Source organism: Nipponia nippon, unplaced genomic scaffold (genome assembly GCF_047370975.1).
Source record: "Nipponia nippon isolate SJK-2023a ecotype South Korea unplaced genomic scaffold, ASM4737097v1 scaffold_9, whole genome shotgun sequence".
NCBI classification, from domain to species: domain Eukaryota; kingdom Metazoa; phylum Chordata; class Aves; order Pelecaniformes; family Threskiornithidae; genus Nipponia; species Nipponia nippon.
In genome coordinates, this window is record NW_028262413.1 from 14,607,053 (window position 1) to 14,634,946 (window position 27,894).

Sequence of the window (27,894 nt, forward strand, 5' to 3'; positions counted from 1 at the left end):
ACCAGGGAGCAGTGCCCACAGAGTTGGTCTCCTGGAGCTCGGGGCTGTATTTTATCAGCAAATCTCCCGAGTACCTCCATTTACCATGTTCTGCTTTTCACTGGGGCATGGTTTTGAAGTGAGGAAAATGGATTAACTTTGGTTAAATGATGTGGGAGATGGGCTCCAGCAGCATCCCTAGCACAATCCACTGGCATCCAGTCCAGAGCAGAGCCAGCCCAAAGCAAACCCGCTGAACTAGGTATAGCTGGACACTGGGTCCTCAGCCAGGACCTTCACTCTATAGACTCGGTCCTGCGTGCTAATGTGGCCATAGTCCTCACAGGCAGCTCTAATAAGGCCATGGGCTGCCCAGCATCTGGATTACAGCTTGAACACAAAGCATCTACATTTTGACATCTTTTTTTTCAAGAAAATGCTCTAATAACGTCAAGAAATAATATTTGCTTCAATTTCATTGTAAAACAATAGCGAAAATATTTAAAATGTTCATTCAAAAATGGTTAGTTTGGGTCAGACAAAGTGTTTTGGTTAACTTGAAGCTTCTAACAAAACTGAATTGCTAGCAAGATGAAAAATGATAGCTATGTGCAGACACAACCAACTCCATCCATGCCATATTAAATAAAAGCTACAGCCTTTTTCTAACTGTTTGTACATCTTCCACTAGGTTTCTGGTTAACAATAATTGTCTGTCAAGCTGAGTCACCAGGATACCTGAAGTTTGGCTGGAATTTCTGTGAAGGTATTGAGCTAGCGCCTGTATTTAACCCTGGGGCATTCCAATCTTCAGCCATCGTAATGTTGTTCAGCTGCTGCACCGATAATGGCAAAGTCATCGATTTGAACTAATTGAGGATAAAATCTGTTTTCTCTTAGGCATAAAAATACTGATACATGCACATGGTCTTTTCATAATACTGGTGGCCCAGTTAATCTCCTGTTTAAGGAATTTAACCTCGTTCTGCTTGTACCCAGCTATAGGATTTGTATTATGAGACTGCAAGGATGTCCTCTGTCCTTGCGTTATTTAATTCTTCAGACCTGCTCCGACTGCTCTGTCAATAGCTTTCAAATTAATGGTCCAATCTTTTAAATTAATGAGTTTTCATCGACCTCAGTGGAAGTGGATCAGCTCCGAGACTGTCAGCCCACCCAGGTGTCCTCATCAGTACTTCATCTAAAAGTAGTTCACCTACTTTCACACACAAGCCCGGCACCTTGGAGCGCATCATCTGAAGCCGTGTCATTCAGATCTCATTAAAGCAGCCATACGTGGTCCGCTGCTCCAGACAGAGTGGGTTTTTGTAAAGAAATTTCTGGTTTTGTTCTGCAGTAACTCCAAGTTATTTTGGGTTCCTTTCTATGCTCATTTAGCTCAAGCAACCAGTCTAGAAAGCTCTCATTAGCCCAGGATTTCCTGAGAGATGAAATTTAGCACCTGCATTTTCCAAATCCCTAAATGCGATTTGAAAAATCTTCTTTCAATAATTACAATAACAAAGCATCTCAAACAAAAATATATTATCGGAGCAGCTCATAGGTGATGGAGATGTTTCCAGTCACTGTAAAATATCTTTTTTCTGTGGAAAACGCAGCGAGTCTTGAAGAGGGAGCACTCTGAAACTGCTAGGTTGTCACCCTGGATGCAGAAATCTCAATATTTGATGATCTGTTATGAGCATAACCTGGAGTACATCTTGATTTTGTTTAAAAGTGCTTTCAAATGGCTGTCATGGACAATTGATAGGACACAGGAGAGGAAGAGGGGGACAGGAGTGGGAAGAAGGTTTCTCTGCAGTGGGTAGACCCAAAACTAAACCCTGTGGCCCCAGACCACGGTCCCACCCGTGGAAGTGCCTTGGAGAGGCTTCGTTCTGCACTGGCTTCCTTAGGGGCAGAGCAGCCACCCCACCAGCCTCAGGGCTCCTCCAGCCCCGTACGGTGACATTGCATTGAACTTGACCCATGTCAAGGACCCAGCTCCTTCTGTGCCACAGCAAACTTCAGTGGGAGGGGCTGGGGGCAGGCAGCGACGCAGCATGGCAAAGCATGACCCAGCTGCTGACTTCTCTGGAGATTAGCACCAGGATCTAGTGATCCACAGGGTGAATACTAAGAGAGGTGAAGGTAAGGAAAAGATTCACTTTAAAAGTGAGTATAATAGGGCATAAAAGAAAGTAACGATTAAGTACCAAAAAAGGGGGAAAGTCATGAATGTCTAATACTCATGCTACCAAAGCAAATGAATAAAGGTAAAAATTTATAACATAAAACCACATCAACAGAAAAGAATCTGATATCATTAGCTGGGGAGACCGGATCGTCAATGTATTTTGCCGGAGTTTGTTTGTTGTTGTATACAGGGATAAAATCTGGCATACACCAGACTTTCTATAAAATGAACGGGAAGAGACATCAAGGGGATAAATAAAATAGATGAGGAAAAGATCTGCACTCTTATAAAAAGTGTAAAGCCATGAAGAGACCTTAAAAAAAATTTAAAACTTAATTTACAAAGAGCACTCCTGATTTCTGTCATAAAAATGTTCCAAAACAATCTCATGACTCAATTTCTGCAGCCATTGAAGTAGGGAGAATTACATAAGATTCTTGCTGTTTGCTTTATTTTATGATTAACTCATATTCTCAATGATTCATTATCAAGATTTGTCAGGACTAATTAAGAAAAGTGCCAGCTGTGATAGCATTTGATATCATGGCACCTTGCTCAGTGGGGACTCAACCGAGATAGCTAGTTGTGTAGAATTAGCTAATAGCAACCAGTGATTTAGTGGCTTGCTGCTAACTGTGGTCTGAGCTGTATTTAGCAGCCCCTGCAGATAAGTTGCTTCTTTACATGAAATTGAGTTTTCTGTAACTCTCTATTCAAACAAACAAACAAAAAGAAAAAAAATTTATTAAATTACATGTATGATTTTCTTTTCTGTGGTAAGCCACCTCTGTTTAAATAAGAATAATTAAATTCAAAAAAGGACACAGTTTTAAATTCAGGAAGTTATGAGTGTGAAAACATTTTATTTGGTTATGACTTTGTGCCCAAGTTTTTAATTCTGATGTGAACCATCAGGTGGGCTCATAAACCTCTGGAAGCAGTTTACAAACAAAACCTTTCTGACCCGTATTTTATCCATGGAAAGTAATCCATCATGTAATCTATGCACAGTTCTGTGCACTCTACTACAAAAAAAAAAAAAAGGGAATTAATTTCTGGCAAAATTTCAGAGTTTGATTTACAGGGACGTGAATGGGGTGGGGTCCAGCAGCACCAAGGCAGCTCCAGCTCTGCCCATCCCAACGTGTTCAGCTTTGCCCTGGCAGTGCCCAGGCTGTCAGCTGCAGCATGGAACGTGTGGGAGCACCGCTCGGCACAGGCGGAGAGCCTCCAGCTCTTAAAAATGAGGTTATAGAAAGCAAGTCTTAAAAAAAACCAAACCAAACAAAACTCAAACTCGGCACCTAAAATCAATGGTATTTTTATCTTAATCGCTCTGAGCCTGTTGACCAGTAGCCCTTCAGTAAACAGGAATAATGATACCACTTATCTTGTGAAAATAAATTACTGTTTTTGAAACACTCAGACACTATAGTGATGATCAAGATATAAAAACCCAGGAAAAAGTTATTAATTCTGACTCAGTACACGGCGAGTGCTCTGCGGTAGGAGTCTTGGGGACACATGCTGAAGGCTGAGGATAAAGCAACATATTGAATAACTGCTGATTAAGTGAGCGCTGCCTATTCTGTGAGCTGAATGAGGTAGGGGCTCGGCAGAAAATAAAGTGATGTTTGGTCGTTTAATTAAAGTCTACGTCATAACATGTGCAGAACGGGCTGAGGAAGCAATCATGGTTCTGGCATTTTCAATGGTGGATTCTGCATACTTAATGTTGCTTTTTAAGTAGGCGTTGTGGCTTTTTCAGGGAAATACTCAAACAGAAGGCTGAAAGGAAGAGGATGCCTGCAACTCCAGCGCGAGAAAAATTCCCTCTTCTTATTATGTCTCAGCTGCCCTGGAGCATCTCAGCAGCCTGTCCCCAGGCCACTGGAGGCATGGAGGGCACAGTCCCGCTGTAGCCAAGTAACAATGTTTTTCCCGGCTCTGTCAGGATGTCTGGGGGATGGTGAGGCTGGTTCTGTTTATGGATGGGCGCTGCACACCTGGCTCTGCTCAGCACTAGGACCACGCTCACTGTGCATCGATGTGTTATGTGTTGGTCTCTGAAGGGGACCAAATACTGTGACCTAATCAGGGGGGGCTAGTACAAATGTTACAGTTAAAGGTACTTTTCAGAAATATTCTTCTCAGAAATAGATGAACCCTCTTCTGTCTGAATTCTTTTGACAAAAAAAAAAAAAAATCAGTCAAATAGTTTTAACGTATTTTTACTTAAAATTTAGCAAAGCTGTAAAGAACAGAAACAGGGCGCTCATGACTGGGAGAAAAAAGCCTCTCAAGAGATCCTGAGCGATTCCATCAGCCCAGCCCATAACTTTAATGCCACTTTGTCCCTTAGAAAACTCCAGGCACTGCAGACAGTTGGGGAGGAGGGGACCTGCCTGTGCTGGCTGGATCAGTTTATTGTCTGACATTATAAAAATGTTATTATTTCGAGAAAGCCATCTTATTTAATTATTGTGAATGTGCAATTCCTTCATTTTTAATTCAGCATTGGAGGAGATGTTCCAAGCATTAAGTGAATCAAAATATTTTTAGTAAATCAGAAACCAAGAGAATAATAAGTGTTTGAAAAGAAAAAGTTATTGTTCTCTGTGGATTGCAGTGATTTTAATGATTTGGCTGAAGTGCCCATCTAATAGAGCTGCCTGTTTGAAATATTTGTGATCTCAAAGGAACAGTTTTAAAGTATCTCCTGTGTAATTGATTGATCCATTCCTCTCAAATGCTTGGATGGCTTTCAAAGCTAGGGGACAGGTATTGATGGGGCTTTGAGGGGGATGTGTGTTTTACATGGTCTGGTGGGAAAAATGCCTCAAGTCTCCTCCTGTACTGAAGGCAGAGCCAGAGGTGACTAAACTAATGGGAGTTCCCATTTAGAAAGCGGGAATTGCTCAGAACTGACCCGAAACTCATTCTTGGGAGGAGCAAGGGCTTTCCTCCCCCATTGTCTTCGTCTTTCCCTGGAAGTGGGAAAGGTGGTACCCGACCCCTGCACTGGGACTCCTTTTTCTAAAGAGGCACTACATAGATGGGCTCATTTCATAACATTTTGTTTTCCAAAATATAGCAAGTTTGGCTTTAAAACTGAGTGTGTGCTGGTATTCAGAAAAATTTTTATTTCAGTTTTGGTTATTTCTGAAACTGTCTTCCTGACGGAGACAATTACAGTTTGAAAAACCAAACAAATTCAAATAAAGATCCCAAGAGTTGTTGAAAATATTCCCCCCTGGTTGTCCTGCAGGTTCTATATATTAGCCTTGTCGTATTTTACATAAATAACCCATATTGAGGAAAATTACAAAATTCACCATCTCTGCACTTGTAAAAACAGTGTGATTTTTTTTTTAATAGTATTATCAAATATTATCTTTCCAAGTATGTTGAGCTCCTAATATGCAGGATATGATATATCATAGTGTAAGCTACGATAAAAATAAGAGCAGTTGCTGTTACTGCACACTGGCACCTTCTGTTATAGCTGCTCTTTTAGCAATAAGCCTGCTTTCATAACGTAGGTAACTTCTGAAAGGTTTATACTTTGGTAATAAGAGCTTGGAGCTCTCTTGCAGGCTTGGTGAGCGCTCCTCTGTCCCCGTGCCAAGGCACATCCCTCCCCCACGGGAAAATTTAGTGGCTGGGATGTGACCCCGTCATATCCCATGTGCAGAGCAGCAGGTGACGGCTCCAGCCCTGCCCTGTGCCTGCTCTGGTGGGTCATGGAGCATCTGTCACCCTGCGTTGGGTGCCAGGGAGGTCTCCCCGTGACACAGCACCACGGGGACCCTCGCATCGCGTCAGCTGCGGGGTCCCTCCCGTTCGTGGCATCTGCTGGCACCGCGGTGACCTGCCTCTGACGCAGCCAGGCAGCGAGGAAGGAAACCTCTCTGTCAAGGACTTGGACTAGTCACCACATCTAACAGATTGGCTTCAACTTACGGCCAAGGGTTTTCTCATCCTCCCAGAGCCTTTTTCTTTTTTAAGAAGTAGCAGCCTGTGCACAGGAGGCAGGATCCAGGAGGCGATGGAAAATGGAGAATAACTGTGTATGTGTAGATTTGTGGTTCTTTTCAAGCATCAAAAAAAGAGAAATTTTTCTCTCGAGCTGCATTGCTTTGATTTTATATGGGATCACACTAGCGTGTTGCAACAGAGAATTAGGCCCAGCTACTTTGCATTTAGCAGAAAGTATTAATTGCATTTTTTTTTTTCATAGACTTGGGAACAATCCATAACACATATTTTATATTTACTAATTTAATATATATTAGAAATTATTATTTATTTAGCATTTAGAATATATTTTCATAAGGTATCATTTAATAATTTATAATAAAACATAAATGTAAAAATAACTTTTATCTTATATAAAGTAAGATCTAGCAAGAGTTCCAAGCTACTATATCCTTGAAGAGAACTTGCTGTCCCCTGTCCTCCCTGGAAACCAGAGCCACACTGACACCTTCTCTTTGTAAACAGCAACAGCAAAGCACCAAGTTAAGGATCAGAGTTTTTCACTGGCCTCTGTTCCAAAAATTCATTATTTTCTGAATGCCAGATAAGCAGGAGCTCTGGCTGCTATCCCAACACTGGCTTCACCCAACAAATTAATTGCTTGTACCATGTCCATTACAGTTGTTCAAAACGACCTCCAACTGTGCACAGCAGCATCATGCTACATTACCAAAATTTGAAATATTGTTTTATTTCTCTTTTCTGCTAGTCCATTGCTCTTTGTTTTGCTTCCACTGGTTGGTTGTAACACGATTTTGTGTTCACTCTGCCAGTTGCCCACATAAAAGCAATGTTTAATTATACAGCATCTTTGAAAGTAGATGCGGGTAAGATCCTCCTGTGATGGAAATTGCGTAGCTCCCCTGAAGGATGCCAGCTATGATGCTGATTTCTTTCTGGCAAAATCTTTGCTTATCCAGTAACAATTTGGCTCAATCCATGATCTTATTTGACAGACAAGTTAAGAAATGTTTTTGAATATGCTTTTGGATGTGTTTAACCACTGTTTACTTCTAAACAAATTCTCTTGCTAAAAAGATCAGGCTTGGGTTTTGGTTTTGGTTTTTTTTTTTTCTTTTTTTTCATTTTGTTTTGTTTTTTGGGTTTTTTTTTGTGAAGCAAACTGTCACTGGAGGAGATGGAGTGTGGGAAGCATGCAGGCAGGGGAAGTGTGCTCGTGGGCAGTAGGAGCGTGGGTGGGCTTCTGGCTTCTGGGTGCTTGGTCCTACAGGGAGGAGTAATAGTGCTCACGCGCATCAAAACCCCATGCCGACCTCCCCTGCATGTCGTTCTTTGGGTGAGAAAAATAGAATAGCTTCGTTCTTATCACACAAGGTCTATAGCCTGTGCGGGTGTGAGTGCAGTGCTCTCACGGTTGAACCAGGACATCTAAAGAAAGTGTTCACCAGGTTCTGGGAACTTAGTGAGTGACTTGTCCTGGGAATTTGATATAATAACAAGAATGACTAATTGTGAAGTGGAACACAAAACGTCACATTGAAATGACTTTCCCACCATTCCCATATGCTTCTGTCAATATTCCCATTAAATACATAAAATGCTGTTTTACTGTAATAACATTGCTTTCTGAGAGTCATTTCAGATTAGGGCTACAACTTGAACGTGATTTAGTATGTTGTAACTCAAAATTCTCACTGATGGCTTTAAGAGTGGGTGAGTTCAGTTTTGAGTGGACATAATCTAATTTTTGCTCAGGAACTGCTCATTGAATCCACTTAGTGTAGCTGTTCTGGTGGGCCGTGAGGAGAGGATTTTTTTAGGTTCAGTGGGATATGGGCTGTTACGCAGCGCAGGTGTGATACGCTCATGGTGGTATTTAGTCAGTGTTGTCTCACCTCCAGGTATTCAGTAATCCAAACTAAAATGAAATGCTTCTTCAAAGTAAAATATGGCAGTGACAGATGCACAGGCTATTATATTTAGTTTCTTGTCTGAGAGGACCAGATTGAATGTACGTAGCTGACTGCACATAGTGGATGGGGATCAGGTACGGTGATAGGGAGATTACTGGCTATTTTAAGAGTTAAACTTAAAAAGCAGGAAACTGAAAACTGATAAACAGCTTTTTTTCAGGTGATGTCCAGTTAAACTGTGGTACTCATTACCATGGGAGGCCACTGAAGCCAAGTACTTAGCAAGAGTGGAAGAGGGACTGGGCACTTTTATGGATATCAAGAATATCCAGAGTAATGATTAACTATATCAATTTTTGTAATGTAATTAGAATAATTTTTCATGCTTCAGGGCTTAAACCAATTTCTATATATGAGAGACCAGGATGAGACTTATGGTAGGAACAGATTAAAGACATCTGCATACTGCAGAGCTCCTGCCTTTTCTTCTGACACATCTGCTGCTATTCCAAGACAAGGTATTGGGCTAGGATGAACCTGGGTCCACCTTGATCAACTGTGTCATTTTCTATGTTCCCTTAGGGAATCTGGTGTGGAATATGTAGACTAATTTTTTAGGTAAAGCAGGGTGTGAAGAAAAGGAAGATGAAGTAGACAGCAGATCGGTTTTCTGTAATTTTGAGAGGACAAAAGTGTTGAACGTAACTGCAGATTTTCCCAAATGAAAAAAATAGAGGAAGCATTCAAAATCATGACATAGCTTCCTGCAAAAAAAAAAAGATATTTATTAGAAAAGATTACTTATATTTGCATCCTTTCTGAATCTTGAGCACTTAAGACAAACTTGAGTTATGCTTGCGAACTCTTCTCTACAACCACTAGAGTCAGATCTTTTTAATAATAATAAATACAGCTAAGATTCTCAAGGAGGAGCTTGAAGTGGGCAAGAGGTAAATAAATGCTGAAGAGCTTACACTTTAACTGCGCACATTCAGGTTTAAAAGGGGGGATGGAGCTGATGTTACCAAGGAATAGCTGAGAAGGAAATCACTTACACTGTGCAGCAGATGAACTGACATAAAGAGTTAAGATGTGCATGGGCATCAAGGGATGGTAAATGGGCACTGGTTAGGCTGCAGCTCGACTGGCAGAGGTTGGAAGAGGAGTGGGTGTCTCACCCTGGGGCTGGGGGGAGGCAGCAGCCAAGCCACCAGCATCTGTGAACCCCCCCCGCATGTGTGTGCCCCATCCTGCATGTGAACTTTCCAATCTCAGGATGATGGTTGTGGACAAGTGCAGGTCTCTCAGGAAAGTATGGCTGTGCTTTCATCCAGTGATGAACAGCAATGACAAACAACAAGGCCTGGGTGACAGCACAAGCTGGATCATGATGCCCAAATTACAATGAAATAATCTCTTACGATGTTTTCAGTCCATGGAAAAACTAAATTTTGGTCCCAAGCCCCAAAAATATAATTTCTAGTGGAGAACTCCAGCTGCTTTTATTGTTATTTATGCTTGTTACATCCCGGCCCTACTGCAATATCCTCTCACCTGCTACATCTGTCCAGTACTGCTGCTGTTCTCCAAATGTCCCCTTTCACCAAGGAACATGCATATGCCTTCTCTGGTCATGGTGGTACCAGTTGGGAAACCGGGTTGTAGTAACTTCTGCCAAATACAAGCAGACACAGACAACCAATGTACAAGGGAAAGAAAAAAAACCTGAAAAATATGGTAAGGACACAATTTTAAAAATACAGAGCTTTTAAGGTGTTAAAATGCCTTAATAACTATTGGAAGCTGTGTCACTAACCCCTAGCCAGCTCCATCTCAGTCAAGACCTGACCAGCAAAGCCACTCACTTGTGTCTGCCAGACTAGTCATGCTGCAACATTTCAGTACTGTGACATAAAAATTGGCTAGGCTGAAACAGATAAAAACCATCAGTTTTTACTGATGTTTTTTACTGTTACAACAGTAACAGTTGTGTTGCTCTGACTTCATGTGTTGGAAATTAAGCAGTCACTGTACCTGTCTATTAGAGAGTTACACTTCAGAGTTGTAGCTGGACTAGGCAGGCTGAACCACTACACATCGGGTGCTGCTGGTCCAGTGTGTGATACTGGCCAAATGATGAAGAGCAGCTTTACTTGATGTGGTGTTTATGAAGAAGGAATTAAAGGTTATCTCCAAAAAATATCCTTGGTCTGGGGGGAACCAGGTGTCAGAGATGTATTTTGCATTACTCTTGATTTGGGAATGTGACAGGGCAGGTATTTGCTGGTCAGCAGGGAATGGCAACAAGTGTCATCTTCTTGGATATTATAGTTTTGGGATGAAGGGAACAAAACTAGGATGTTCTGGCATCCTCGAGATCTCGGTATGCCAAACAAAAATGGGTCTGGAGATCGTAAAATAGAACAACATCAGCTGCATTACTTTGGTTTTGGGAGTATGGGGTTACATTCAAACTCCTCCTCCTCCCTACTGGCTCCATTGGTACCCACCTTAGTGGGGAGGAGGATCTCTTTTCTATGTCAAAATCCGGATTATTGGTTTTGATGCAGTAGGCTTGCTAGAATGCTCCTGCACTTGGGCGGCAGGCTTTGGCGCGCTGGCTGTACTCGCCCGCCGGGCCCCGCTGTGGTCCCAGCTCGCCCCGCTGCCCGCGCCGGCACTGCCGGTCCCCGCTAGCTGGGGGCGCCCGCTGCCCGAGGCTCCGCTCCGCTTCCCCGCCGGGAGGAAGAGGAGGAGGAGGATGCTCCAGTCGGGCTGAGCGGGCGTCCCCCCACGGAGGCACCTTTCGCGGCTGCTTCCGAGGCGCGGGCAGCCGCGCACCCCCGCGCCCGGCTCCGGCCCCCGGCGGCGACACCCAGCCGCTGCCGCTGCGCTCCGGATCCGGCCCCGGGGAGGGAGGCTGCCCCGGCTCTCCCCTTCCCCGGCGCCGTCGGGGTCCGGCCGGCCCCCGCACCACCTGTAGCGCCCCCCGCCCGGGGCAGGGCTGGTGGAGGGGCCGGGGCCGCCGTCCGGCTCCGTCTCCATCCCCATCCCCGGTCCGGGCTCGGGCGACGCGGCCGCATCCTGCGCAGCAGCGGCGGCGGCGGGCGGGGCGGTGGAGGGGGCGGGAGGCGGAGAGGACCGGCCACCATTTAAAGCGGTAGCGGCGCGGCGCGGCTCCCCAGTGCCGTGCTGCCGCGGAGCGCCGCGGAGGCAGCCGCGGCCAGGGCGGGCGGGAGCGGCCGACCCCCCCCCCGCCCATCCCGCCCCGCCGCCCCGGCCCCTCCGGGCTGCATGAAGGCGCAGGGGAGCCCGGGCGGGAGCGCGGGGCATCGCCCGGGGCATCGCCCGGGCGGCGGCGGCGGCGGCAGCACCATGGTCCGCCTGGGCAGGCTCCTGCGGCTCCTGACTCTGATGAAGTTGCCCTGCTGCCTGCTGGAGTTCCTGCTCTCGGAGGCGGCCCAGGGGCAGGAGATGTACGCGCCCCACTCCATCCGGCTGGAGGGGGACATCACCCTGGGCGGCCTCTTCCCCGTCCACGCCAAGGGCCCCCCGGGCGTGCCCTGCGGGGACATCAAGAAGGAGAACGGCATCCACAGGCTGGAGGCGATGCTCTACGCCCTGGACCAGATCAACAGCGACCCGGACCTGCTGCCCAATGTCACGCTGGGCGCACGCATCCTGGACACCTGCTCCCGAGACACCTACGCGCTGGAGCAGTCCCTCACCTTCGTCCAGGCTCTCATCCAGAAGGACACCTCCGACGTGAGGTGCACCAACGGGGAGCCGCCCGTCTTCGTCAAGCCGGAAAAAGTAGTTGGAGTGATCGGGGCGTCGGGAAGTTCAGTGTCCATTATGGTGGCCAACATCCTCCGGCTCTTCCAGGTAGGGCTGCGCGGCGCCGGGCCGGGCGGGTCGCGGAGCTCCTTCCCGGCCGGGCCGGGCCGTGCCGCGGGGCTCTGCCCGCCGGGGACGGGCGGTGGAGCCGCCAGCGGCTGTCCGCCGCTTTGAACTCCGTCCGTGCCCCTTCAGGTGCTTCATTTGCCTCCCCTCCGGAGCATCTTGTTTCCCTCCCAGCCACCCTCTCTGTTTCAGCATCCTCCGCCGTCTCCCTTTTCCACGGTGCATGGCACTTTCTGGATTAATCGCCCCATTTGCAAGAAGCAATCCGTGAAGGGAAAGGAGGAAGGAAAAAAAAAAAAAAAGAAAAGGCGATGTTTAAGATGAGGTTGCGCTAGAGAGAAATATGGCTCGGCAGAGATGCGGGCGCAAGGCAGCGGGGGCACGGCCGGGACGGGCTTCGCGCATGAAATTTCCGCGCCGTGCGAGGGCAGGGTGCGGGCAGCGCCGCAGCCGCCCGCGTCCCGGGGTCGGGGGGGTTTTCCCCGGCGGCACTTGGCGGAGACGGGGCTGCGCTGGACAACTCCATGCACCCAGCCGCTTGCCGGGGCCGGCTCGGGCCGGGCTCCCTCTGCCCTCCCGGAGGGTACGGAGCCAGCCCAGCCCCCGGTTGGGCGGAGGCGGCGGAGGGGATCGGGAGCGCGGCCGTCCCGGGGGCTGGGGGTGGCTGGCCGGGCTCCGGCTGCAGCCCGGGAGCGCCACTCCGCTCTCGCAAGCGCCGAGGGCTGAGAAGAGCCGGAGGATTAAAGAACCGTGCGTGTGTGTGCGTGTGCGGGGGAGATGCGCTGCAGCACCTGCCCGTTCCGTTGCCCCCCCCCGCCCCCGGGCTCGCTGCGATCGTGCCCCTCTCGGCGCCGGCGCTCAGCCCCCCTGACTGTCGGGGCACGGAGACCTGTCATCCCCCCCGGCTGCATCCTCCTGCCCTTCGCCGGCGCCCCGAGTCCGGGAGAGCGCATTTGTCCGGGGCTGAGCCGAGGTTTGGTTCCCCGGCAGCGGGGGGGGCCGGGGGCCGCCGGCGGGGACGGCCCGGGGGTGAGGGGGTCCCCGCGGGGCGCTGGGTGAAGCCGCCGGGGCCCGGCAGCGAGCACCGGGTGCTCCTCGGCAGCGATCGCGGGTGCAGCGACAGCGACAGAACCGCCACCAGATGCATCGTGAGCAGCGGAGTTTCTCGCTTCCTATCCTACGCCTTCGCATGCGGAAGGTGGTGGTGGGGTTTATTTTTATTTTTGTGCAGCGGGCGGAGAGATCCCCCGCTTTTCCCAGCTGGAAACTTGTGAGGTTTTCACGGCAAATCCACTCTGTGCTGTCAGCAGTCGTCGTTACTCCTTATTCCCATCTGGCTGTTGGGGCCAGATACGGCCATCACATGCAAGACAAACGGAGCGATGCGCCTTCTCCCATCACTGCCCTTTGCACTGCCCAGCCGGACTCGGTCCTGTCAATTTTCCTGAAAGAACATTAAGGATCTGGTTTTGTTTTTCTTGCTCGCCTGCCCCTCTTGGCAAATTACAATGCGACTTGCACTGCTTTTGGATTCAGTGGTGTACTGAATCTCTAACAATTTCTGTGGCTTTAACATGCGGGTCTTCGTACCTCCGAGAAGGCAGCCCCACTTGTGTGTGCGAGCAAGCTTGGCATCGCTAGGTACACTGTACTTATTTCTGTTCGAGACTTCTTGCATTACAAACACCCCTTCCTGGGCTGCAAAACAGATGATCTCATGTTCTGCTTGAGCTAGAGCTGAGAAGCTTGGAGGGATGTGAGCGGTGCTGAAGTTCTGCTGAAGTACTGGTTCAGCAGACGCTGCTGATCTGCTGTAGACTTCTACCAGCCAGTAGACTGAAATTACCCAGCTGTTTGATACTGAATCTCATTCAAGAGCAAATCCTGGGCACTCTGTACTGAGATATCACTCAGAAGGAAATCCTGGGCACTGGGAGCCTTTTGTATAATGCCACAATACCTGCAAAATCTTTGGTGATAGGTTACGTAATGGAGTTTGCAGAAAATAAGACATTTGGACAGTTTCTGCATGTAGAGATATTTATATAAATCTAAATATTTTAATGAATTGTGACTAAGCATCTGTTCAAAATTGCTTTTTAACCAAATCATTCAGAAAGCAGGAACTGGTACATACTGAGAGAGATTTTACTGAATATGTATTTTATGTCTCGGTTCTGCGTTCTTTAAGCAGATTTTTCATGCAATAAAACTGTTCCCTATTTTCCTCTCCTCCTTCAAAACACAGTTCAGACCATGTCCCAGCCAGAGAGAAGTAAGAAAGAATGAACTATTTTCAGAGAAAGGAGGAGAACTGGACCTGTTAAGCAACTAAGTACTGTCACGTGGCGGTGGGTGAGAAGCTATAAGTTATCGGGAAGAAAAAACCAACCAACTACCCAACCGCAAAAAACTTGTTAACCTAAATACTTTCTCAAATGCATGAGCTGTTGCAGCCAGCTTGCTTCTCATGGGTCACTGTAGGTTTTACTGACTGTGGCAGTGGTGAAGGGTGGGTGAATGGCTCTGGAACACTTATTTTCTTGCCCAAACTGGCTTTTCACTAACCTTGTAGATGAAAACTCTTTTCATCTGTGGAGGCCTCTATAAAGAAATCTTACTCACTAGTGTTTACATTTCTCTGACAGTAACTTGGAAGGGAAGTATTTGTACTCTACCTTAATGTAGGGAGGAAATATATATATAACCCATTCAAAGCACAGTGAGGTTTCCTCAGCCAGCTACTGAGCTACTCTCCAGGATGAGTAAGTTTAGGCTATTCATCTTCCTCTCTGCATGTGAAGTTAGGATCTCTCTCCATGCATCTCACCTGTCTGTTCCCAATCTAGCACAGAGGTTTGGGAGCATCTTCAGCTAATGCCAACAGGTGGATAAGCAGGGGAAAGCAGTACTGAGGTCCTCTGGTTTGAATTCATTCATGTAATTACTGTTTGAAGTTTTGTAGAAGCTTTCCTTTTGTAAAAGATGATGTGAAGGATCTGCATTAGACTTGGGCTTTTTCCTGTGTGATGAAAGCAAAAGTCCCTCCCCCTGCCTCTGTATCTCTCTCCCCACTTATCCTTGAATTGCACCTTCAATAAAAGATGATGGGAATAGTTGGGGCGAGGGGATTTTCCCTGGAGCTGTGGGGATGGCACCGAGTCCCAGCTGTGCACAGCTGCTGCTGGAGCGAGGAGAAGTCATAACCCCGACTCTGCCTGCCTTTGACTGACGTGCTCATGCTGATGGAGCGAAGCTGTCAGGGCTGTTGAGACGCAGGCGTAGTCAGAGTGGGTCATTGCTCTCTCTGAGTCACAGAGGACGTGTCGATGCATTGGAAGTGGGCACAGGAATTGCCAATGAGGGCAGTATGTCTCCTAAGGCCAAGTACGTGAGGATTTCTCTTCGAAAATTACAACTAATGAGCGATGCAACTGCCCTGCACAAGCACAGGGTTTAGAGGAAGGGGGAGACTTTACACCCAGGTTCAATATCTGTCATTGCCATGAACTTTGTGTGGGACCTTCCATGAGCTACTTCAGTTAAAATGTTGAAGAGCATCCCAGCTGCGCATCAAGGTCCCATCTTCAAGAGCAAGTTAGACCCGTGTGGGGTTCTAACTGAGACGTACTGAAGCACAGTTGGATGTTTGACTCACTTTTGAAGAAAACGCAGACGAGCTCTTTCCAGTTTGGCAATGGCTCACCTCGGAAGGGGTCAAGCTGCAGGTGCCTCCAGCTGGATGCTTTATTTTTGCATCTCTCTGTTACTTAACTTCATCCTCTTCAGAAGCAGGGATGCAAGTGCCCTGGCAGGAGTTAATGTGAGACAGCCGTTTCTGACTACGTCCCTCTGGAGAGAAGACCTTGTCTTCTCCTCGGGGTTGTGCCCCATCCCTGTCCTGGATGGGGAGGGACTGTTAAGCTGTGAACTTCAGGAGCAGGGCTGCATGGGGCAGGTGTGCTGCCCAGCACCAAGGGCCTGCGTCTTTGCTGCAGGGCCTTAGATTAATGCAACAGAAGGGATAATATAATGTGTGGTGGACCGTGGAGATATAAATGCATAAATATTCAAGTATGTCAAATACAGTGACTTTTTCAAAATACGATTCTATTAGAGCATGCCAATAAATAGTATGCCGATTGTAAATTAAATATCTGTTCTAAAAATAAAACAGAAACAATTTGGAAAGCTGTTTCCAAAAGCATCAGGGAGTTCAGGGCAATATGTTTTTAGGCTGCTAGTTTTGCATTGTAAAAAATTTCGTTATTTCATAGTGTCATAGCTTTCCTTGCAAATTTAACTCCATTAAATTCAATAACTATGCTGAAAAAAATTGCCAAATGTTTCATCTGTTTCATATTTTCTGGGAGTAGAACCATGCAATATGGGGAATATCAGCACACTGATTTCTTCTTTTATACTGGAAAACTAATTTTTGGACTCCCTTAGAACTACAGACTTCTCATTACAAGCTTTACTAATGAACTAATTACTGCTTCAGGTTTCTGTCCTCAGTGGATGTAATTTTAAATAGTCAATCAACAATCGTTCTTTCTTGTCTAAATACCTTTTTTCCTTTATCAGTGATGGTTTTTGTGGCCCACAGGGGTGCGTTACCAAGCCCCTTCAGGGAACTGTTTAGAAACCAGCATGGGATGAAGGAGTACAATGAGATCGGGAGTGTAAATTGAAATGCCCCTTATAGCCCTTGGGAGCTTGTGGCTATATTTCCTTCTGCGGGCACCTTCGTGCTAAATGAGAAAGATGAAAGTTGCAGTCCTGCCTTCTGCTCTAGACACAATGAAGCCAGTAGAAATGCAATTATTTGGAAAGGAATACAGCTTAAAAGGGCAGCTCTGAGTTGGATGCTTCTTTTTTCTTATAAAAGGGTTTGCATTTTCCAAGGCTCTCTGAGTGAGGATATCCTCTTTGCCAAAGTGGTGGTAACTGCCTGCATCAACAAGCTGGCTGAGCTGCAACGTTCGAGGTGCTGTGACTGGTATCGATGGAGATTGTGGTTCTGTCTCAGCTTCTGGCTTGAGGGTATTAAATTTGGCTCGCGGCAGTTATCAGTGCTTCTTCCTGCTGGATTTGCAGCATGGTCACGGGGAAGAAGGATGAGGGCTGTATGAGAATCGCTTTACAGAATGCGTGATCCCATGATTTCAAGAGAAACTTCTTAAGTGTTTGTTTTCTAATCAATTTTGTGCTGCTCATCTGATCAGTTCCTATAAACTCCTTCACTCTGCAGCAAAAGTATTTGCAAACTGATTGTTCCTCCCTCTCTCCCCCTTTGTTTGTTTCCTGCAGGAATATGGGATATAGGCCCAAAGGTTTCCATTTGTATAGGTTCTGGGTGCAAAGCCAAAGATTCATGCTGAGACCCCTCCTGCTGAATTTGACTTAATGAGATGGTAGTAAATGGCCAATTTAATTTACTGCAATGTACCTGCCATGGGAGGACTCTTGGGTTATCACTGGTGTTTGGGAAGAAAACTAACATACTTTAGCACTGTTTTTCTCTAGATGCTAATATATTTTGAACTCATTACCAATTTATTTCATTTTCCTATTCTAACATTTAATAAGTCAATACTGGTTTTAGGAAGTGGATTAATGATTCATTTTTTTAAAAGATATTTCAGGAACACTATGCGTTTTTCAGTTAGACTCCCATAGAAAATTTAACAAAAAGCTAAAAATAGGAAACAGTAAACTTCAGTTCTTTGCCTCTTTTCAAAAGATGGCTTTTGTGTTTCTCAGCAAGCTTTCATTTTCATCAGCCTCTAAATATTTGTCCTTGTTGTTACTGATGCACCTAATACATGTCGACAAGCTAAGCCATGCCGTTCTACTGTATTGTTGTTGAAATATTAGGCTATAGTTAATAAATGTGGAATCTTACTTCCTCTGCATGAATCAAAAGTAAAGGAAAATCCTTGCTTCAAGAATTCACGTGTTTCCATGTGGAGTTGCTAATGGGAGGTTGGCGGTGCTATGAATATATTTTTCTGGACCATGGTGTTTTGGAGGTAAAATTTATTTTCTTGACAAGGCAAAATTCAATATTAGCAATAATCTCAGCTCTTAATCTATTTTTGAGCATCTCCCTGTAGACATTAGGTAGAAGGGACTGCAAAGGGTCATGTGGAAGAAGACTGGCTCTGCCAGGAGAGCGATGCTTGCCCATGGAGAGAGACAGAAAGGGATGATGGTGCTTACGTGAGCAAAGGATTAGCAGATAACTGGGGATGGTGTGGGGGGCAGCACAGCGGGATGCTGGAACGTGTCAGCTTGTACGGTGAAAGCATATATTCAGCAAGTACATTTGTGCAATTCCCAATTTACTCTTTGAAATGAAATAAGGTCACCTATTTGGAATGACAAATGGAGGGATCATTTTAAGGCATTAATTTTTATGAAAGAAATATTGATCTGGTTTTGAATCTCATAACACTAATACTGTAAAACTACATGTACTATATTACGTATTTTATTCTATTAAATGAGTTTTGCTTGGAGGCATTAAAACCATCCAACACAATACTCCACATCGTAATATCAGATGTTGTTATTTCTATTTATAGTGATATTCAGATTAATCTCAATGAGTGACAATGCTGACTGTCCCAGACATAGGACTGTGATGAATTTTATCATAATATTGGAAGATACGAAGCATGTAATTAAGGCTGTTTGGAGAGCATGGAATCCAATATAGTCAGGTCATTAGTGTGGTGGAGTGGGTATCCAGGCAGAGAGAAATCTGAAGAAAACAAGTATTTCTAAAGCCTTCCTTGTTACTGATGATTCACAAGGTCCCATAAAGCTCTTCTGCTGAAGGCAGTAGAGGTACTCTGAATCATCACCAATTTAGCTGAGAATAAGCATGGTCCAATTATGGACCACTAAAATATGGTAGCCCTGCCCTGCCTCAGGCCATGGGTCACTTGTGCACAGTCATCACGCATTTTAGCTTGCTGGAGAAACTCTTATACCTGCAGAGCTAGCATAGATCTTCCATGCAATTGTACTACATCAAGAAGAGAGACTTCAAATGACAGCAATTAATATGTAGGAATGGTCTAAAAGCTCTCTAATTTCTGTGTCCCCATGTCACAGGGCCATCGTGCTACCCCTGCACAGCCAGCACAGCGGAGGTTGCCATGGCACTTTTTTTTTTTTTTTTTTTTTTTTTTGCAGCTTGGGGGCTGCTGAGCATGATGGAACTGGTACTGAGGGGCCGTGTCTGGGCTCCCGTGTGCTGTATTTTGTAACAAAGCCCTTGCCGGCACTGTGTACACACAGACCCGGTGTCAGGGTGCAGGATGGTGCACCCCAAGCACGCCTACAGTGGGGTGGCTGCCGAGACCTTCACATCGAGCTCTCACTCCTTCTCCAGGGGGCAAGTGCCTCCATTTGACAAAATTTAACAAGTGGTGGTGTTACATTTCCAGAGAAACCGTAACTCCAGCAGTTATTGCCCAACTTGCATCTAATTTAGTCTATATTGTGATAAGTGATGCTTTTGCTGTGTCATTTGCAATGTTTGGGAGCGGTGTTAGCATGCTGTATGTATGCGAGTGTGTTGCAAAGTATATATCCTCTTGTTCCTTGGCTGACGGTGTAATGCAAGCCAATGCCTCGCTTCCAAGTACTTTTAAATGAACTTGGCAAGCATGCCCAAACCCCTGTGAAGTGCTCCTAATTAGAGATTGCCCTTCTCCCTGCGTTGAGATCATGTGAAGCACTCAAACTACCTTGACTCTGATTTAAATGGGAAGAGAAGGCAGACTTGGGAGACCTTCCCTTCCTAATGCCATGATGCTGATATCTGTGCCTGGTGTGGCACAGATAAAATCTTTTCACATGTAGGGCACATCAAATGGCTCTATTTTTGTTAAAAGGATGGCCTGACCTGTGGGGAAACAGTTAGGAGAAGTCTTGGGTTGCAAGATTTCATTCTGATGATGGTTCTGCTTCATGTCTATGAATATGTTTCTGTATGTAGGTGTTTTATATATATATATATAAATATATATATACTTGCATACATATAAATTTTTTTTTTCATAGATATTTATGCTGTAATCATAAGTGACCTGTCTTTTAACGTCTTGCTCAGGGATAAGGCTGGGAAGGGGAGAGCACACACCAGTGCTGGGCCATGGTGGGCAAGGACGGGATGGAGCATGCCTCCGCTTTTGTTGACTGCTGCTGCTGTCAGTGTGCTGACAGTCATGTCACCTGCTTGTTTGGCTTTTCGATTCTGTCTGTCTCGCATTATTATGATGTTAGGACTCAAAAGAATCAATGATGTGTGATTAATAGAGAAAAGACGTGTTTAAGTAATACAGAACCACCTCAACGGCATTCAGCAATACAGTCAACGGGTTGTGTTCAGGCTTGGCTGTTCCTACCTGGGAAGTGAGTGAAGGGAGGATAGGCAGAAACCATGATGGAAAACAGCAGGAAGAGTGTGGAGAGGTCAGCGTGCAGCTGGTGCAGGGTGAGAGGGTGCTGGAAGGAGGATGCTCTGCGGGACCAGCTCTCCCTCTCCTCCCATCGGCAGGAGCCTCAGGTCTTCCCCTGACAGCAGCTGGGGTGGCTTTCTGGACCCTGGCATGGGTGAGGGGATGGACAACAGGGCCATGGTGGCTCTTGCCTTTGTGGCAGGCTACTGGCCATGTGCCTGCCACCTTGGTCTCTGCCTAGAGGCTGCTCTGATGGATCAAAGGAAGAATCAAGGTTGGGGTGGAGAAGCTGAGAGTGGTCACTGTGCAGCACATTGCCCTGGTAGGGGAAGCAGCCAAGGTCAAGTCTGGTATCTGCACAGCCCTGTTCAGTGCCAGGTGGTGACACAGGAGTCCCCGGGAGGACACAGCCTGGTCGGCATCTCACACGGCAGGTAACTGGCATGGGGCTGCTCGCCCTAGCCCAAGGGCAGTGCCTTGCTGGAGTTGCTTTACTGCTTCCAGTTCAAAAGCCAGATAATCTGGACCTGGCTTTGGTATGGTCCCTGTGCTCCCCCACCTGCTGTAGATATGCCCTTAAAATTTGCTCTTACAGTTTTACAGCTGTTTTTGGCTTTTCACTTGCAGGTATAACAACTGCTGACAAAGCCAAAACCTTAAGCTGTAGTTGTCTGAAAAATGACTCTGATCAGGTTCTCCTCAGGTGGGTTGATACAAACCCATATCTCCACCTACTTCCTTAGAGATTTCACATTTCTGTGGCCGATAGCAGGATGTAGCAAACAGCCCAGCACTGCTTGGGGTGCCTGCGGCTGGTGGGGTTCAGTGATACGAGCCCCATGGAACGAGTGAGCATTGCCACTGTCAGTGCTGCAGCCTTGATGGGAGCTGAAGCACGAGCCGAGCTCTGTGCTGTCTTTAAACACTCCTTATCACTGGAAATGTAAAAAAGTTGATCGTAGCGTGGTTATACAGGCTTTCCAGGGCTAGCTGGAAAAGTCATCTTCTTTGTTCATAAACCAAATATAGTTACAGAAATGGCGGTGTAAAAGTGAATATAGATCCCTGCATGTGATTTTTATAGCAGCCATCTATTACTAGTCTACATGAAGGCCCTAATCCTAACTTTTCTTAGAAGAGTGCCCATACATAAATAGGACTATAAATCAAAGATTGTGGAGGACAGAAACACACACTTAGCACAATTTTCCAGCGTTTTCTTTGGATGCTCCAGCACTGGCTGATGTTGGTGGGAAGGCAGCAAGCTGGACAAGGATCTGGCTGATTCGCTTGGACAGTTTCAGGCATCCCTTTGTCCGGGTACCGTCCCCTTGACCTGCTCTGGCCCCTTGTGTACTCTCCTCCTGTTTTCTCGGGGCAGAGGTTATTGGTGTGGCTCCTGCTGCCGACTCCTTCAGCAGTGGTTCTCTGTACTCGTGGTGAATCACTGATCTGAGATAGGACCCATATAGCCAGTCCTAGCAGATGCTTCCCTAAGTTCTTTTATAAACTTTTCTGAAGAATATTCTACAACCTCCGTGAAAGACTATTTTTTTCCCTCTTAATAGTCAGCTTTTATCCTCTTTGCTGGAAATTTTCTGGTTTTGTTTTGACTGTACTTTCACAGCAGGCTATGAGGCTTAAGTGCAACACAAGATGCAATAGATATCTTCCTAAAGCAAGACTTTTGCTCTCCCTTCTATGCTGGCAGTTAGGTACAAAAAGTAGAGGTTTTAAATGCTTTAGTGGGAGAGATTTATCCGCAAGATTAACATACACTCAGCTGGGACTTGTGAAACTCCATCTCTCTCTGATTCAGGCTCGAGATGTTAGCTGAAATTTGCAGTGGTCTGGATGGGTACTAGTGGTTATTTTAAATTCTGTATTGTCCCAATGGTGCGTTTTCAGTCTAGACTACCTGTGTTAAACAACCAAACAAAAGTCCCACAAGAAGGTTCCTTCCACAATAGTCCGTGTTTAAAGAACTGAAAATTTTCCAAATGAAGAAAATAATGAAATCCCAATTCTCTCTATTCAGTGTCTTTGATGGAGAGGACAGAGGGTTCAGGATCTCAGGAGACCTTTGTGCCTACATTCTCTTAGATGGAAATGCTACGGTTTGGTGGCTTGCAAGTTTGTTTTCTCTGCTGCCATTTTAGAATTTGTGTAGAGTAAAGCATTCTGCAAGTTTATATGCAGAAGATTTTCTAATAAATTTATTATTTCATAAATATTTTAATAACAGTAATTATGCATTCATCAGAATGGAGATTTGTTTCAATGTCATTAAATTCAGCCTCATAATTACATGCATGGTAGTTTTGAACACAGCACAAACTGAGTGCAGTTGCTTTGTAAACCTATTGCAGCACTTGGCGACACAGGAGGAATTTACATCTTTGCAGGATTGTCGTCGCCAGCTATTGGCATGTTCAATATACCAAAAAGAGTGGGGCAGCAGGAAATTTTCTTCCATGAGAATGGAGGATTTGGGCCTTAAGAAGTGCAGCAGGCTTCTATTTCCAGCAACAAGAACCGAAGAGCTCCTTAATACAAGATCACAGATAAAATGCAAATTGTGAGATGCAGAGGTGCCAGTTGCACCACAGCTGATGTGATCATGCCAAAACTGCACAGATGTCGGGGCGGGCACTCCAGGAGCCCTGTTTGCGCACACCACGACAGCCACCACTGCTTACTTACTGGGCTATCAAAATGCTGCTAAGATTGACACAAATTTACTTTTGAAATAAATTTATAAACTATTTTTGTGATAAATCTGTACTTTTTTTTAACCCAAATTTATTTTTAGACATCTTGAGATAAACACAGATAAGTTAGTATTAGAAGTTCTTTTGCCAAAGAAAGCTTGACTAGACCGACTGCAAGTCTGATAGCAAATTCCCTTTTCACTGTGAATATGGCCCTTTATCGTGGGAGAGCCATGCATTTGCTAGTTTCTAAGTACCTCTGCTTGATAAACGCAACTTAGTAAGCTTAATCAACATTTCTGTTTTCAGTCGTGATATCAGAGACTGCTAATGTTTAGTCCCAGTAATACAAGACCTCACGTAACATACTTACTTTAAACACTGAGGATAGGTGTAAGCGTATACTCTCTAATTTAAAAGTGAAACAAAGATCATCTTTTTTCTAGGATGAGCTCAACTGGCTGTAGATGTTTGATAGATCTCTAATGCTCATCTTGAGTTGTGACAGCGTATCCTGTGTATCCCATATATTTCAGTACTTAATTGCCATGTTAAAAAAAAAAATCAAAGGCAACTTGATCGAATCCCACATATCAGCCTGTATCCTGTGTATCTCAAGGACAACACAGAGTTTAGTATTCACTGTGTTACAGTCTCCATTGATTCCCAGCCTTCAGCATTTGAATTTTCTTTGACACTCATGTCCACAACCACCTCTTTTGTGCTGTAACACGTATTCTGGCTGTGTCCAACACTTGCTGCTGCTCTTTCCATAAAACTCGAAAGTTCAGAACTTGCATCTCGGCTGATGCAGCCAGAACAATGTGTGTTGCCTCCTCACCTTCCTGTCCTTCCTATTGTGTATAAAATGGAGTTGAAAGGCCTCTTGGGAGTATTATTAATGTTACCTTCCTTATCGTGTCTTTTCCACTTGCTGTTTCTCTTGCATTTTTTTTATCCCTACCCGCAGGGATAACCCTTCCCACCCTGCCTGCCCTCACATGAGGCTGTGTTGGGACCACGGCTTCCCAGAGGACCACCCACCTGTTCCTGGTTAATGAAGGCTGATGGCATAGCTGGGTTTATTCAATTTAAAAAAGTGATTCTGTATGGTTGGGGTCAAGTTCCCTGCTGATGGGTGTAGGTGGAGCTCTGACAGCTTACACCAGCTGAGACTGTGGCTTTCTTTTCTATATAGTTATTCACTTTGGAAACGGGTACATTCCCCAGTTCTGTGATCTTTGGGACATCAGGTATGCTGAGATGCCCTTAGTGTGTGGTCATTTCTCATGGAAATGCATAAAAAAGATATGAATATGAAACAATAAAGATACAGGTTAATATAATGGATGGCTGAAAGCTAATAAATTCTCCTGTTGTCTTGAATTTAATGACAGCTCATAACAGCCTAGACAGCATCATCACCAGTTTTAATTGTGCTAGTGCCTTGCTGCTATAGAGACAAGACTAAATGCCCAGAGTTGTTTCCCGTGCTGATCCCATCAAGATGGAGTCCTAATAGGTAGGATCAAGGCCAAATCCCATTTAATAAAAAAATGGCAGGAATAAATCAAAAGTTAAAGGGAAACTGTCAACTCAGATTTGGCTGGAAGTTGTTATTTTTATAGAAATAAAATCCAGCACTAATAGAGATGTTTTAGTGATTTTTAAAGAAGATAATTCTGCGGCAGTACTTGAATGCACAGAAATGATATTGACAATAAAAATTAATTAAATGACTTCTTGTGGTTTTGTAGTTTTTCTGACAGCAATACACAAAATCTCAGAGTATTAGTGATGTAAAGGAAATTATCTTTTTCAAGTGCGTACACCATTGCTACAGTGAAAGACTTTCAAAATTAGGAAAGGCTATTTTGATGTCTTGATTCCCCAGCAGGTCTGTGGCAACTGGGAGCTCCCTGCCTGTTCCAATGCTTGAAAACATTTCCTGTAGTAGAATGTTAGTGTCCTAGGTAAAATGATTTGTGTAGTGTATGGGATTCTGGAAGTTGATACAAAACAATTAATTTTCCATCCGCCTGCAGCAATCATGATGGCATCAGCCCTTAGGGAGTTCCAGTTTGTTTTCACTTTGTTAGCTAAACTGGATATATGGAAATGGAGAAATGACTCCTTGACTTCTTCAAGCTTTATGGAGGATGTCCAGGACAGCTGCAGAAGTAAGTCTATAACACATTGAGATCTATAACACATCTCAATGTGAGACTGGGTGGATGGTGTGCAGGGCTACAGAGCAGAGGTGCTCAAGTCCATTGAAAGGCAGCTTTCCATTTTTAGGAATTTTTTTTTGTGATATGGTAAACTGTGAAGGGCATTAAATCCATGAAGAAATGAAAGAAATCACAAATATAGCTTTTCCCAGCTGTGATAAATGTATTTTGGTAGAGAATCAAATTGTTATTAAAAAAGCCCCCAAACCCTGTGCTTATTTTCTCAGGAAGAATCTTCTTACATTTCATAAGAAAATACATAACCTCTAAGCACAAAAGCACTGAGGAGTGAGGCTGATAACTCTTCTATAAAATGTCCTGCTTGAGACAAGCAAAGCTTTTGCTGCTCTCTCTAGGCAATCCATCTGTTAGTGAAATAATAATTGTTTATTCAAATGTGCATTGTATGGCTACATTTATGATGAATGCATGTATGTGAAATAAAGCTCATGTTTGTTTCTGAGCATGTATCTATGCTGTGCTGTAACCCTGTACTTAATATTTAAATATGTAACAACTCTTTCCTGATTATCATAACCCAGCTCAAAACTCTCATCAGCCCCAGTGAAAATGCCACATGCAGAATTAGAGCAGGGCTGTCAGCCATCGCACTGCAGCCTGGCTTTGGAGCAGATTTGGGACTCCTCTTATGGGTAACAGGGCACATTTGCATGTTAGCTAGCAAGTAAATGCTGCAGCAGCAAGGTAGCTGAGGTGTATCATTCATGCTCTAAACTACGAAAAAAGTTATAACAGTTGATCAAAAACATGAATTGTTCCATGGGGCAAACTAGCTGATTTGTGGTACCTCTATGTGGCAAATTATTATATACATTTCTATGCAATGGTTTATTTATATATATTGCTTTGTTTTTCCGTTTGCTACTTTTTCAAATTGAATTTTTTAGCAATAAATGTGTGTGCTTCTCCCTCTTCCCTCCCTCTGCCATTTCTTACTCCACTCCTAAGCAGTCTGGAAAATTGGTCTGACAGTTGATCCTAATCTCCGGGGTGAATTTTAGGTAAGATGGTGTTGGGTTCATGAAATGAAGTTTTTTTTTCTTGTGCCATTATAAAGGCACCATGAGCTAGCAAACCTGGCAAACTGTTCTTTTTGGCTTTCCTGCTGTTTTTGTAGAGCATGTTAAATCTTATCACTTAAATTATAATTAATATGGTACACATTAAAAATAACAAAAATAATGAGATCTAGTTTAAACACCCAGATAGGAGAAAACACGATCTTTCTCAATTGAACGGTGTTTGTACTGTTCATGAATCTTTTTGTCATATTTGTTGACTGAGATTTTTTTGTTTAATGTGCTCCATGAAGACAAATTAAAAATGCCATTTATTTAATGAAATAAAATTGCACCGAGGCTTCTGCTGCTTTATCTCTCAGTTTTGTGCTTTGCATTATATCTGGTATCCTGAAAGTTTCTCAGTGGTACAGTGGTTTGCTAAGAGGCAAGATGGTGTCTGGTCTATAGCGCTGGTTTATTGCAGCATTACCTGGGGAGGCTGGAAATGCAACCTGGGGTTTGGAGAGGTTGGGGATTGTCAAATCCAGTAAGTGGAAATAAAGTAAATTTCCAGTTCCTCCCATTTTCATTTTATCCCAGCCTATGTGTAAAAACCAAGTCATTATATTGATTGTTACTATAAAACTTAATAAGACATTTGTTTTTTAACTGGTGATGGTCTTTTGGAGAGTGTTTTGATGGTGAAAATTAAAGTTACAATGAATTACTCAGACCCTTCTTACTGCACCTATGCTCTTTGAGTGATAATTCTCTCACAGTCTATATTTGCAGGGTCAATTCCTTAGTTTGCTTTGGGATGGCTAAAGCCACGTTGACTTTGGTTGACCAGTGGGCAATGTAGGGATGCTTTGACCCTCCTGTATTGGGAATGGTTTCTCATGGTCCATGGTGTTCCCCTGGTGACACTGGGACTGTAGATGATATGGGACCTAGTATAGGGAGCCTTTAAGGAAAGCATCTGTGCTTAGTGAGTTCCCTGGGATACTGATCTTAGGGAAGGGGCATATTCAGGCTACATGACAGCCTGTCACTGCACAGAACAAAATACTCTTACAAGCTACAGCAATTTTAAAAATAGAAACCAGGGAGAAAATGGACTTGAAGGTACATAGCACTTAGACAGATGGGAATTGGTCCTAATGGGCCTTGAGCTGTGCTAGGGATGGAGGGCTGTGAGCTCAGCCAGGGCAGCTAGCTGCAGGTGGGAGTAAAGTTACTGCTCTCATATGTCTCCCCTTATCAAATTTATTTTTATTCCTAATTTGAACAAAGAGCTCCCTCAGACTTGGAACTTTTCCTTGTTTGGCTGCTGTGAGGGTCTGCTAATGGCTGGGCCAGGTGTAATGAGGAAATCAACTGCCAAAACACAGCTGCTCTGTAGGACTTGCTTTACTTTGTAAAAACTTGCATCATATGAAATCTGTTGAGCCTAGATTAGGTA

The 27,894-nt window shown here is 44.8% G+C and overlaps 1 protein-coding gene across 3 annotated transcripts in view; it reads left to right on the plus strand.

Moving 5' to 3' along the window:
• Nucleotides 1-11,373: 11,373 nt before the first annotated feature.
• The window catches only part of GRM7 (glutamate metabotropic receptor 7), a 313,728-nt gene continuing 297,207 nt past the window's right edge, over nucleotides 11,374-27,894 (plus strand). For all 3 annotated transcript variants that reach the window (XM_087744649.1, XM_087744651.1, XM_087744650.1), the window contains exon 1: nucleotides 11,374-11,973. In XM_087744649.1, the coding sequence (XP_087600775.1) occupies nucleotides 11,383-11,973 (591 nt within the window). In that variant the 5' untranslated portion in view covers nucleotides 11,374-11,382. The remainder of the gene's footprint in view (nucleotides 11,974-27,894) is intronic.